This window comes from Vollenhovia emeryi, unplaced genomic scaffold (genome assembly GCF_000949405.1).
Source record: "Vollenhovia emeryi isolate VEMERY1.0 unplaced genomic scaffold, V.emery_V1.0 DF939255.1, whole genome shotgun sequence".
In the NCBI taxonomy this organism is placed as follows: Eukaryota; Metazoa; Arthropoda; class Insecta; order Hymenoptera; family Formicidae; genus Vollenhovia; species Vollenhovia emeryi.
The window spans coordinates 113,700-127,189 of record NW_011967111.1 but is presented as its reverse complement, the minus strand read 5'-3'; the positions used below and the strand labels follow the sequence as shown (position 1 = coordinate 127,189).

Below are 13,490 nucleotides of genomic sequence, written 5' to 3'. Positions count from 1 at the left end.
AATCAAAAGCGATAGTACAACGCTCCACGTGCGCCGGTCGTTTTCGCGTTCGCCGGCGTTGTCTATAGCCCAGTGACGTTGTGTGTATCACCGAATATCCGCTGGTAACGTCATGCGATACTCACGCTTCATCGTACCCCACGTGCGTGCGTCGTTACAAGATTCGGCCAAGGGGGTTCCCGCGCGATTAACTCGCGAGCGGCGGTCGATCAATAACTCGACTTGCGAGTCCCAAGTCCCGAAGGCGGAGCGGAGCGAGCGAGCGAGCGTTACCTCAGCAGCGGCGCGGCGCCACGCCGAATGCCGCGGCCTCCACGTTCGCGCGCATATTTCAATGTATCACGTATTTATTGCGCAACGGAAATGTTAGTAGCCGACGGAAACCCGTACGACGAGAACCGCTTGTAATTTATATGGAAATATCGCTCCTCTCTCGGATGCATCTCGCTTAAGTGCCGGCGGATAAGCGCTCCGCGTCAGCGCTTTCCGCCCGCGGAAAATGGCAGCGCGATGGCTCACCGGCGCGCGGTTTCCCCGCGCCGCGGTCGCGCGTTACACGTTTACCTATGCAACGCGCGCACTCGCGCTTCAAGCGGCACATTAGTTATTTCACGGAGTCGCTCCTCCCGACGAAGCGTTTGCACTTTCACCGACGTTTGCATTTTAGATCGTTCGCGAGCGCGCACCCCCCCTTCCCCTCCACCCCCCCCCGTACCGCAACGTCAATTTTCGCCCACTGCATCTCCCTCGCTCCGTCCGACGTCTGACCTATTTGAGTTTTTGCCGCGATTTTATTTTTATTTTCAACTGCGAAAACAATTTTTAGTCGGTCTCGCTGCAGCGCCCGTCCTCGCCGCGGTATCCAGCGTCCCAGAAATGGCACCGTGGCGTCAGATTATTGACGAGCATCCTCTCTCTCTCTCTCTCTCTCTCTCTCTCTCTCTGTATCTCTTTCCGTGCGACTCAACATCTTCTCATTGTTCCTTTTTCCGGATCGTACACAACTCGATTTACTCGATTTGATCTCCTCACTAATTTCACACGTCTCGCACAACGCATCGTCCGCTCGCCCCCTCCCTTCCACCCCTTCTCACCGTCCGAAGAAGATCCACGCGTAGTCGCATCTTCGCGTGGATCCTCTCTCCTCGACTACGCACTGGACTAGAGGCAGGTCGGAGGATTGTGTTGGAGGAGCCTCTCTCGATCGCGATTTGATTTCTTACCTGCTGCGTGCAGCCGATGTATAGGTACCGAAGAGTGGTTCACATCGCGCGTAACTGCTGGAAGCGCCAACCCTTTATATCGGTGACGCCGCTTTATCGCGGCGGTTTTCTTCTGGCACTCGTGCGGGACATAGCGCTACCGTGGCACCGGGAACAACGCATTGTTACGTCCGTCAGCTGCTGCTCCGAGCCGGCACCGCTCACCGGGGGAGCGAGAGGGACGCGAAGCCGGCTTCTAGCGCGGAGAAGGGTACGCGGCAAATGGACGGGGGCAACCGTCTCTCGGTGAGAGGGACAAAGCCAAGGGACTGCGCGAGGTGGAATGAGAAAGAATAGGGAGGGGTCGGGCACTGATGACGCATATACGAAGCTGGACCCTATCTCGTACCCAATTAGCTTATTTCGAGTGACGCGCGAGATAATTAATCGATGGAATGTAAATACCGTCTGTATCTATCGTGTTGAAACGGGAGAGAACAGTATCAATTTATTAAAATATTTATCGCCGGTTTAGGGACACTCTGCATAATTGATTCTTACCGTATGTAAATGTGAGAGAATCAAAGAATGGGAAAGATGAAAAAAAAGACTGAAGATAGTTAAGATAATCATTAATCTAGATTGTCTCTTCTTTATTAAATGTTTGGAGAAAAAAAGTAGAGAGGGAGAGGAAAGGCTTGTAATTAAAAAAAAATGAAAAGAAGACGAGAGACAAGAAAGAAATGAAGGGAAAGCTGAATGAAAACCATGTTAATTTAGTAAAATAGGCGCCATCTCGTCCCGATTGGTTCTTAATTAAACAGGTCCGCTGAAAGGTAATTGGATGACAAACATCGTTCCGCCCAGAACTTTCATCGGTAGAAAGTGAGGGTTCACGCAGACGAGTTAGATATTTTCTCACGATTTCTGCATGCTCGTTTTAATGTCTCGCGGGCGTTTAATTGCACAGCTTAAATCGCGCGATACACAAGTGCAAACGACGCGGCACTTATAGCGCGATGTCACGCTGAAGCATTTTATGCAGAATGCACTACTTCTGACGCAAATTAGCCGGTTAATGTGATAGAATCTTCAATAATTCTGGAGCGAGCGAGAGAGAGAGAGAGAGAGAAATTATCCATGAGAATTAACTATTAAAGACACATCTATTAAGAGGACGAGTATGATCATAGTCTTTGTTCTAGAGAGCTACTACTATTGTATAGCGAGGATTTATTCATTGTAGAAAATATTTCTCAGTGAGGAGACATAAATTATTCATTAAAACCTTTAGTCCCTTCGATATATGAGACGTATTTGCAACAGTGTTCCAAGTGGAAAACAAGATTTATGTATAAGTACACGAGGAGTTGAATTTCATTGTTTTACTTACGCTTCTAAAGCGCCGCCGCAATACGTTAAGGCCCGGCTTTACCACTTAACTTTGAACTTAGTTTAATTTGTCCTTCGTCTTTTTCTCGCTTGTCTCTTTCCCCTTAAAAAGAGACAAAGAATGAATTAAACTACGAATAAAGTTAAGCGACATTAGTGAAACCAAGCCCAAGGAAACAAAGTCCCTCTTCGTTTTATCTGATCAAACGATCATTGAAGAGAATACGGTAAAAGTTGAATGCATATCTTGCAGGAACAACAGTAAACTTTTCATATGTTGTTGTTAGAAATGACTTACTGACGGAGCGTCATTGAGTCTCGTGCAAATCGTTTGGGGAATTAATTGCGAGAACTTTTACAATGATATAATATGGCCTGAGTAAGAAACGTTTATAATTTTGGAAAGCACTTATAATATTTGATCGCCAACTTGCTTCTTCTTTTTATTCAATAAGTAAAGTAATAATATCAAAATTGGTTCTCGATAAAATTATTGAATATAATTGAAGTTCTAAAGATGAAACTAAAAACTGAGATACATTCTGAAGTGGATGAAACTGTTGATCTCTAAAAGTATCTATCATAAAATATCTCATTGATAAATTATCTGTAAAATTAGGTATGTATGTAGTCCTGCTTATAATGTAAAGAACAAATAACTAAACAACAAAGTTTACGTTTTTTAAATAGAAATACTTGAAATTATGATGTTCCTCACATTATTCCCCAATTACATTTTATTCTCAAGAATTTAGAATCAATTTTGTTGGTTCGAAATTCCGGCTTCAATAAATGAGGTTCTAGGAATCTTGATAATACGGAATAACGATTCTTGGAATTCTTGGAACTTTAAATAATGCACTCTCTCCCTCTCTTCTCTTATTATGTTCTCTTAATATGCTTATATCAATTTCCGAATTTAGATTTTTAAACTGAAATCATTAAATTAAAAATTTGTAGAAGAACATTTTAGTAGATTCTTAGAACTAACAAATCAAATCAGCGTAAATAATATTTCTACATTAATATCATTGAAATTCATCTACAAATTTTAACTGTTCTAAAATTATTTTTTATTTTCTTAAATCTAGCTACTGTTTGTGAAAGTACAGTTCAAAAAATCAATTATATCCAATAGGTTAATTGATGTAATTCCCCGAGACAGTTTGGATATAAAATAATTTACATTGCTTATCTTGTTTACTTAAAAAACGTTCACATAAACATAACGTAAACAATACGTAAAACAATTTATGTGTAGATAAGTGTAAAAACATTATATGTAGATATAATCTTGAAATTTAATTGAGATATCGCATAATTAAATCCCTTTTTTTTAAATTTACCCCTTTGTGTGAACGCCTTTCAACTGTTATGCCCGTTCTACACCTAGGGGTGATCCTACTTGTGGCACATCCGATGCCCCTTCTATACCTAAAGATAATCCTACTTGCGGCTTATTTGAGGAAGTAGTATAAAGTGTAAAAGGGTACACTGTGGTTGGTTTCCAGTCATACCAACGTACCAAAAAATTTTCTGATATTCATATATTTTTCACATCATTTTCACATATTTTAATGTTTTTAAATGTGCATATACAGGGTGAACCGGAATGGCTGTCCCAACCTTTTACCACGAGAGATGGGTTACCGACTGCAACTCTGGTAAACTGATTGATACACAGATGCCAGACCAGTGTGAAGTTAGCCCCCAGCATTGGAAAAAAAAAGTTTAGCCCATTCGATTGCTTATTGTACGAACATGTAAGCACATTTCGATTTTTCGTTTGCACCCTCCTAATAAAAAAGTTTGTGCATTCCAAAGCAGGTCGATTTTTCGTTTGCACCCTCTTGGTTAAAAAGTTATTAACAATTAAAGTCTCGAGAGCGGTCGTCGTCGGTGGATAAGATCGAAACGCAGATAATGCGTTCAAAATGACGCTATTCGATAGACTTTCGGAATGTGCAAAAATGTATATGTTACAATACATAAAAATTTTCAATAATTGGAACACTATTGTAACAGCATATTCTTGAGGCCAAATCAAGTCAAAAAGTACCGTACTACTTTTCTCTCCGACAAACAGTTATCGAGATATCATAGGCTAAACATTGAAAAAGTTATAAATTTTCTCTTGAATATCTCAAAAAAGTATTAGGCAAATAAAAAAGTTTCAGACAAAAATTGTTCACATTAATTAGTAGAATAAGATAGTGTAATGAACAATAGGGGGTTCCATTAAAAAAATTACTTCACTTAAAAAAGTATTCTAGAAAAACTGTATAATTTGATAATATTAAGATAACTTTTAAATAATAAGAATTAAATTTTAAGGAACACTAATTTAAAATACTAATTCACTATGTTTCACCAGTAGAAGCTTTAAAAAACTGGCGCGAATTGAATAAAAATGGCGGACCAATCACAGCGTGCTATCTTATGGCCAGACCAGTGAGCAGAGCGAGTCTGGATATCCGCGAAACGTCTGCGGACGGCCAGGCATCGATCCATTTGTTTACCGAGGTCGTCTGCTAGCCCGACGTTCCCTGACGTTTTTCGCCAACGTCTGCGAATTATGCTGTGAGAAACGCCCGCGTTTATGTGACTGTTGCGGGTGAAAACGGATCCGCGATGCCGGGGACCGAAGTTAGTATTATTCCGTACGGCAAATGTGCACCGTTGTCAGGCGGGGAGATGGAACTTTGACGTTTTATCGACGTTCCAAGTATTCGGGGACGAGACTCCCACAGCTCGTCTAACATCTTATTTTTTATTCATTGAATATTATTGATTATTTTTAATATATATATATCATAATTATTTATTTAATGTATATAGTAGTTGATACAATATTAAATTTAAATCTGTGGAACGAATCTAAATCTACACTGTAGAGTCTAACGTATCCTTCTGCTATTTCTTCGATTATCTCATTGGATGTCGCCATATCTCTGGAATTAATAATAATATAACTGCCTTTCCAAACTGGAGATTCATCTTCACGCGACGTTTATCTTATTCAGGACAGCGCGACGGAGCTGGGGGAGATAGAAAATGTCAGGGTGGTGGTGCGAGTTCGGCCGCTGAGCACCAAGGAGTTCGACAGCCACTGCAAGAACATAATAGACGTGGACACTCTGAACGCCGAGATCACCATAGAGAATCAGAATGCGGCCCACGGAGAGCCACCGAAGGTCTTCTCCTTCGACGCGGTGTTCGACACGGACTCAACCCAGGTGGACATCTACAATGAGACCGCCAGGCCTATAGTGGACAAGGTGCTGCAGGGCTACAATGGGACGATCTTCGCGTACGGCCAGACCGGCACCGGCAAAACTTATACCATGTCCGGTGCTAAAACCTCCCCGCAGGCCAGAGGGATCATCCCGAACACGTTCGCTCAAATCTTTGGCCACATAGCCAAGGCCGATGAGAATCAGAAGTGAGCAGAGCTTGGTAGCTTGACTGTTTTTTATCAAACACACAAGATAAATTTTTTAGTGGATTCAGTGGAGAGATATAGATGCAAGTTATATCTCTTGAATTCCTTCGCTTTAGATAAAGACACAAGGGTCACTGAATTATTTTTCCGAAGAAAGATACAGATAGTAGCTGTATCTGTAATGTATATGTATTGGTGTCTTTTTTTTAAAAAAAGCTCTTGAAGTAAGGCATCTTGTACGCGCGCCTTGAAAATGACGCTTTTACCGCTTGATGAAATATCATTTCTATAGTTCAGCAAGACAGAGATACCTCGAGACAATTCGTATCATTAAAATACTTAAATGGATTATATATTATATATTAATACATTAATAATTAATGCTAACAGATTCCTCGTACGTGCAACATATCTGGAGATCTACAACGAGGAGGTTCGAGACTTGCTCGGTAAGGACCAGAACACTCGGCTGGAGGTGAAGGAGAGGCCGGACATCGGAGTGTTTGTGAAGGATCTGAGCGGATACGTGGTGAACAATGCTGATGACTTGGATCGCATTATGTCTCTCGGCAATAAAAATCGTGAGTAGCGGCAATGCTATATACACAGCAAACTGCTGTGTGACGCGTACAAGAAACTGAAAATAATCCTGGACTTCGTGCAGGTGTCGTCGGGGCTACTGCCATGAATGTGTCTAGTTCCCGGTCCCATGCAATATTCACAATCACGGTCGAATCTAGTCAGATCGGCGAAGACGGGGAGCAGCATGTGAAGATGGGGAAGCTCCACTTGGTGGATTTAGCCGTGCGTGTGTCACTTACATATATGATATAAAATGTTGTTTCTTAAATGTATAGAGAAGAGTCTCCTATCATGAGATGGGCTCCTAATACGAGATAGTGAGATTTCTGCAAAATTAATAGGCATCGTCTGTTCGTCTCGCCATGAATTTATTATCCTTGGGGTAAAATTTGTTTGGTGGAAAATTCATTGTTAGATCGCACGTGTAATTGTTGCAGAACAATAATATGTGAAGTTGGATGCTGAAAATCCATCTTTTGTTATATTAGGAGTCTCTTATAATAGGGGACTTTTCTCTAAATATAACACTTTCCGACACTCCGGAACTCTTTGTCCGCACGGTTTTCTTGACTTTTAGGGATCAGAGAGACAAAGTAAGACGAAGGCGACGGGTCAGCGGTTGCGCGAAGCCACCAAGATTAACTTGTCGCTGTCCACATTGGGAAACGTAATATCCGCACTGGTTGACGGACAAAGCTCTCACGTGCCTTACAGAAATTCCAAACTGACTAGATTGCTTCAGGACTCATTGGGTGGAAATTCGAAAACGTTGATGGTAAGTGATACAATATAAACATTTCATTACTACTTTAAATAAATAAGTAAAATACGAAAGTATTAGTAGTCTTAATTATTTTTATGTACAAGCAATTATACCGAATATTTAACATCACCAATATTGCTGTTGCAGTGTGCAAACATTAGTCCAGCAGATATAAACTACGACGAGACTATAAGCACTTTACGTTACGCGAACCGCGCGAAGAACATTAAGAATCGCGCGAGGATCAACGAGGATCCAAAGGACGCTCTGCTTCGACAGTTCCAAGTAGAGATCGAACAATTGCGCAAGCAGTTGGAGGATAATGGGGCGGAGCTCTCGGAATCTGAGGAAGAATCCGAGGATTCGGAAGAAACGAGAGAAACGAAGCGAGACAAGAAGGTGCGACATAGAAGGAGTCAAATATTGTCGGTGGAAGAGTTGGAGTACGGAGACACGGACTCGACGGAAAAGGTCGATAAGGCCGAAAGGGACGATAAGAGTCCGGTGGATAAAGACGTCATCGAACTGAAGAAGACTCAGTAAGTATCAAAGTATAATAGAAAATTGAAACTGTAATATAAAATAAATGAGTGATAAATGACCTAAGTACGAACATTTTTATTAAAATAAAGCATCTTAATTCCAGGAGCGAGAAGGAAGCGTTGCGGGAGAAGATGCAGAATTTACAGAATAAGATATTAGTGGGCGGCGAAAATCTGTTGGAGAAGGCGGAGGCTCAGGAACAATTGTTAGCTGCCGCGGCGGTCGAGCTCGAGCAGCGGAAGAGCCGGGAAGAGCAGTTGAAGAGGGCCATTAAAGCGAAGGAGGCGGAACGCATCGACATCGAAGAGAAGTATTCGTCTCTGCAGGAGGAAGCGGCTGGGAAAACGAAGAAATTAGCGCGCGTGTACACGATGTTGATGTCCGTCAAGGCGGAGCTGTCCGACCTGCAGCAGGAACACCAAAGGGAGATGGAGGGTCTTCTGGAGGGTGTACGGGGAATCGGCAGGGAGCTGCAGCTGCAGAATCTCATTGTAAATCATTATATTCCCGTTCAGTACCAGGTATGTGAGAATATTGTTGCGCAACTTCTTTAGAATAATATTAACAAAGGTGAGGTAGACGCTTAAAATTAAAGCGAACTAGTCAAAATGACGAATGGCAATCGAGGAGTCGGAAAAGCACTGGTCAGAGTTATACCGAATTTTTGTGAATATATTAAATATATTTAAATACATCTCTGTGTTATTCTACAGACGATGATCAAGAGATATGTTCACTGGAATGAGGATATAGGCGAATGGCAGCTAAAGTGCGTGGCATATACAGGGAATAACATGCGCAAAGCACAGACTGCATCGCCGGCAGGGAATAATAAAGACGTAAGATGATTATCCATCATTTGTCTTAGTCTCCAGAAAAGAGACAGAATTTTTTTTCCTCATCCGAAACTGGTCGACTCTTCTGCACGATCCAAATTTCGGTCTAAGACACCTAATGACATATAAAAATTTCTCTCTGCAGACAATGCCGCCAGACATGTCGAACATATATCTCTCTTACAACATCGGGCTAGACAATACATATGTGCAACCGAAGAAAGTGCGAACCCGCTCTGGCGTTCCCAGACCGACTACCGCGCATCGACGCACACCGCACTAAACACGAAGATCCTCGGTGGTGGTGTCGCAGGGGTTTATCTTATCTCCCATTTTTGTAGATCAATTTTTTCGGAGATTTACACATCCACGTTTGTTCACGCAAACGTACAGTATATTTGTAATGTACTCGTATCGGTGACTTGGTGATTAGATAATTCATCCGTTCTCCCGGTTTTGCGATATCCCGTGTTACTTTTAAGATCTCGGGATCTTTTTTTTATACGTATGTATACATGTGAGAAGGACATCCTAACTGCATCGTGAATACGATTGAGAATATAATTTAACGCTGATCACAGACACAGATAAATTGAAAACTATTTAAGCGCATTTTTTTTCGAAGTCACTTTGAAGCACGCCATAGATATTTTATCCAAGAGTATTAAACTTTTTTTTATTTATAACGTAGCGTAAGATTATCTCAACACATTCACAAATAGTATGTAAAAATATTCTTAGATATACATTTTCGTGGTAACAATATGAGAGAAAGAAAGAGAGAGAGAGAGAGAGAGAGAGAGAGAGAGATCATTCTGATAGCGTAGAAAAATAATACGAGTCCATTAGAAAAGTGAAAAACAATGCTGTACCTGCGAAATAAGGATTTGAGAATTTCAGAAGATCGACATATAAAAAAACCATGATATTTACATGATATTTATAGATTCGGCTTAAGATCCAACGTTCTTTTAAGAGAAATTTATTCTACATGTAGAAATTCGTATCTCTTCGGTAGCTTTGTTCGCTTATACTCCCTACATGATTCCTTCGGACAAACTTGGCGTAAGAAATTACATAATGCGATAAAAATATTAACTAGGAATAATACAGCGCATATATTTATAATTAATGTCGAGTATGTGTCAAATAATCGCGATAGTGTTACTTTTTATTTGATAAAGTAGCCATTTTTTATGTGCTATAGTGATATTAGATTCGTGACTTTAGACAACGCAAACGTCCGAGAGATATCGCGAAAACGTCCGAAAAGATCGGACATTCTTCAAATGCGTTTCGGACTTTCGCGTTATCTGAAAGTTTTATACTCTCTCGTAGTTCTTTTAGAATGCCCGACGAGATATGTATGTGCATTTATTATTTACTGTGATATATCGAAATGCTTTCGCGCATATGTTTTCGATTGAGTTTTCGCCAACGCTTTATTTAGCGTTAAGCAGCCGATTCAGCGTTGAATATTTATTGTTGTCGCGGCGTAGGCGTTTTGTTTTCGTATTTTTAATTTGAGAAATATAAAGGATGAATTTCGACCAGGCGGTCGCGAGTTATTTCCCAATAATTCTGCGAACATCTTTCGTCGCACCGAATTTTCAGTTTCCTATCTCAATCAATATTCCTTGATCCACTTATTAATCGAAAACCGATGGAAATTGCGCGTCAATAGAACGCTGTACGGATCGTTACTGTTAGACGCTCGTAAATCGAGATGATGCGCGGCACCCGGCATCAATATCGAGACCACTGACTCTGATAAATTGCGCAGCACACCTCCGCTCGTCCATGGATCCAGCAATCCGTTGCTGCAAAACGAAAGATAGAATAGAGACGAACAAGCGACGAAGGGTCGCGGAATATAGACGCAAAAGAAAACTAAAACAGCCGAGGCTAAATGAAAAGAATCATGCGGACAAAGAGAAGATCTAGATATTTACTTATCGATGTCGTTTCGTGTACCTACCTGAAAACGATGTTGCTCGCGTTGGTAAAATTCTTGCAGCCGTACTGCTCACAAACCAGATAAGGTTGTGACGATACGGAATATTTTTTGAAACAGGTATTATTGTACTTGACGATGTTCCAATCCACCGGCTCGAACATATCGTTGTTACCGTCGCTGCACATCGGCATCACCATTTCCGTGCACGCCTGATAATCCCACCCTTTATCACCGCCCAATCCCGGCTCTGCATTCCTCGTGGAGATACAGCTCGTTTTACCGGTATAATTTGTATAAACGCTAACAGCTCGATGAAGTGCCAATAACAGCGGTTTTCCCGTCAATGACGCGTTTGTCAGATGCTGGCAGAACACCTAAGCGACAAGTATTTATTTAATTCATCAGCTGTGAATCTTCAAAATCACTATGGTGGACAGTAACTCCATCCAATTTTTGGCAAGAGGAAAAAGTGATTGTCTCGTCAGCAGAGCCATGCGTGGAGGAAATTTTACGACTGCGAGGTTTCAAAATACTCACGTTAACTGGATTGCCGGGTAGCGGCGCTAAGAAGTCAGCCTCGTACGGATAGTTGACCATAGCCAGGTTTATGTAGACCTCCTCCAAGAAATCTTTCAGCGTCTTGACGTGCTCCGCGGTCTTCAGCGGCTCGCACAGTTTCCAGTTGTCCGACAGCCACTTCTTGCCCTCGTCTAAAATGTAAGAACGGCAGGGATCAGAGAACCTGATCGGATTATTGGAGAAGCGTTTCGTTACCATTCGAAGTCACGTTGGTGATCGTACTCCACGCCTTCCGGATGAGCTGCGGGCATGTCGAATTCGCGGCGCGATAGTCCGAGGTTGCTATCCGAGAGAATGCCTCGCAGTCCACAACGCCAGCGAACTGCTGAATCGGTGCCGAAGACGCAATCGCGCTGCAACGCGTCAATAATTATGTAATATTAATATGTTTGGCGCGATAAATGATCGAATTCGCGCTGCTGAAGAATATTATATTTTGCACATATCTCGCGTTATATTACATATTATATTTATACGACACATAGAGTCTTGAATATCGATAAAATTCTCTGTCAGGAATGTCAAGATAGCTCTCCATTTTATTTAAAATGTTTGTTCGCATTCTTTCCCGCGGATTTCTATCGTAGTGTTCGAAGGCAAGCAAAATTGCGCTATAAAATATAATCTACTGACGGAGACTTTAAATATAGTTGTTAGACATATTTACTATACATATAAGATAGGTCTATGTTAAGATATATTTTCTCTGCATTTTTCTGTGCTCTCTGTTATGCAGTCAAGATATCGTTATCGTGCGATAAACGATCAAACGTACCCCTGAATAATGTGGGGATACTTCATGCGCATCCAAGCGCTGAGCATACCGCCGTACGAACCGCCGAAAGCTATGACTGGGCTGCGCTTGTATTCTGGTTGCGACTTTAGATACCCGATAAGATCCGCGTAATCGGCTAGAGCCTGCTGGGACGTTAGATAGCCGAGATGCTGCGGGTCCGCGTAGGACCGGTTCCCATAGGGCAGCGATTCACCGTAGTAACGGTGCTCGGCGAACACTACCAGCGCACCGAATTGCGGTGCGGTTTCCCACAGGAAGCCCTGCGGAGTACATAGAGCTCGTTCACAAAGAATCGCAATAGAACAGCATACAGAAGCCTAATATTTCATGAAATATTCGATCGAATTTACTAACTTGCGACTCTCCCTCGTCGCTGTAATTTAAAATGTTAACTTTAGTTTTGAGATTTGTTTAATGAGCGAAAAATATAGGATTAGTCAGCTCGAACAATAACCGTGATTTAATCGATTGGAATTGAATCGCGATGAATCCATTTTGAATTGATGCAACGAAGAAGAAAGCAGGGAAACAAATGTTATTTCGTTATTTGCTAAATAGTCTTCTGTAATCTGTTCTGTGTTTCATCAAGTACTTGATTAACTTTATTTTAGCATCGTCAATATTAACTATTCTGTGTTTTATTTACAATTTCGTGGCAATAATAGCAATTAATGTATTTATGCGTTACAGCATAATCGAGAATCTTAGAAATGTTAGGAAAGCATTGCATTGCGATAATAACATTCGCGAGTGCAATCAGCACTTCCGGGTCAGTTAAGCCACTGCAGCTAATTAAGCGGCTAACGTGATATCGCGTATCAATTGTCGCGCCTGTAAACAGCTGTCCGCTCTCACCGTATTCTCTGCGAAAACCTCGATATCGCCTTCGTTTCCGGTGTAGAAGAATATAGGGGCGTTCTCCGTTTTTCGCCAAGTGTCGTTTACGAGATATCTCAGCTTGAAAGTGTCCTGTACGGCGAAACTGAAGTGATCCACCTGGACAAAAGGTATTAAAGTAATAATTAAGAAAGTCAGGCTATTTCCCAGAGAACATATATGTCTAAAAGACGTCTTAAAGATGTCTTTTAGACATGCATGTTCTCTGAGTTGTTACGTAAAATAAATAAGTCGGGCAATATTCGCAGCGAAATTAAATGTTTCCACACTTCATAGTCATCAATCAGCCGGAGACATAGAATAGAATAAATTAAAAATGACTAATTAAGATAATCAATGACACAAAATTATAACAGAAAAAAGTATTGTATAAACTTTTTTTTAAGTATTGTATAAAATTACCAACGTTAAATTGATAACGAATTTATCTTCTGTAATCTGTAGATTACAGAATCTAAAGACGATAAAATATATCTCGATGATATTTAATTTTTTAAATTT

At 41.3% G+C, this 13,490-nt stretch overlaps 3 protein-coding genes across 3 annotated transcripts in view; 1 reads left to right on the top strand and 2 right to left on the bottom strand.

Annotated features, from left to right (window-relative positions):
• The window catches only part of LOC105559763 (tricalbin-1-like), a 35,396-nt gene extending 34,042 nt beyond the window's left edge, over nucleotides 1-1,354 (bottom strand). The window contains exon 1 of the mRNA XM_012008311.1: nucleotides 1,224-1,354. The gene's annotated coding sequence lies outside the window, so the exon portion shown is untranslated. The remainder of the gene's footprint in view (nucleotides 1-1,223) is intronic.
• A 3,730-nt stretch (nucleotides 1,355-5,084) lies between these two features.
• Nucleotides 5,085-10,313, top strand: LOC105559759 (kinesin-like protein KIF3A). Its single transcript, XM_012008307.1, has 9 exons — nucleotides 5,085-5,240; nucleotides 5,618-6,036; nucleotides 6,427-6,617; nucleotides 6,701-6,840; nucleotides 7,196-7,393; nucleotides 7,529-7,920; nucleotides 8,028-8,445; nucleotides 8,638-8,763; nucleotides 8,906-10,313. The coding sequence occupies exons 1-9, from the start codon at nucleotides 5,226-5,228 to the stop codon at nucleotides 9,041-9,043; spliced, it is 2,037 nt and encodes a 678-aa protein (XP_011863697.1). The 5' UTR covers nucleotides 5,085-5,225; the 3' UTR covers nucleotides 9,044-10,313.
• Nucleotides 9,423-13,490, bottom strand: part of LOC105559762 (lysosomal Pro-X carboxypeptidase) — a 7,118-nt gene continuing 3,050 nt past the window's right edge. Inside the window, exons 2-7 of the mRNA XM_012008308.1 lie at nucleotides 12,948-13,088; nucleotides 12,072-12,352; nucleotides 11,492-11,649; nucleotides 11,255-11,427; nucleotides 10,739-11,091; nucleotides 9,423-10,580 (exon numbers count right to left, since the gene is read on the bottom strand). Of these exons, the coding sequence (XP_011863698.1) occupies nucleotides 10,388-10,580; nucleotides 10,739-11,091; nucleotides 11,255-11,427; nucleotides 11,492-11,649; nucleotides 12,072-12,352; nucleotides 12,948-13,088 (1,299 nt within the window). The 3' untranslated portion in view covers nucleotides 9,423-10,387. The remainder of the gene's footprint in view (nucleotides 10,581-10,738; nucleotides 11,092-11,254; nucleotides 11,428-11,491; nucleotides 11,650-12,071; nucleotides 12,353-12,947; nucleotides 13,089-13,490) is intronic.

Excerpts from the sequence above, each read along its gene's own strand:
- LOC105559759 (XM_012008307.1), top strand. Across the intron at positions 8,446-8,637 it reads ATATTCCCGTTCAGTACCAG|ACGATGATCAAGAGATATGT; the intron begins GTATGTGAGAAT and ends GTTATTCTACAG. Across the intron at positions 8,764-8,905 it reads CGGCAGGGAATAATAAAGAC|ACAATGCCGCCAGACATGTC; the intron begins GTAAGATGATTA and ends TTCTCTCTGCAG.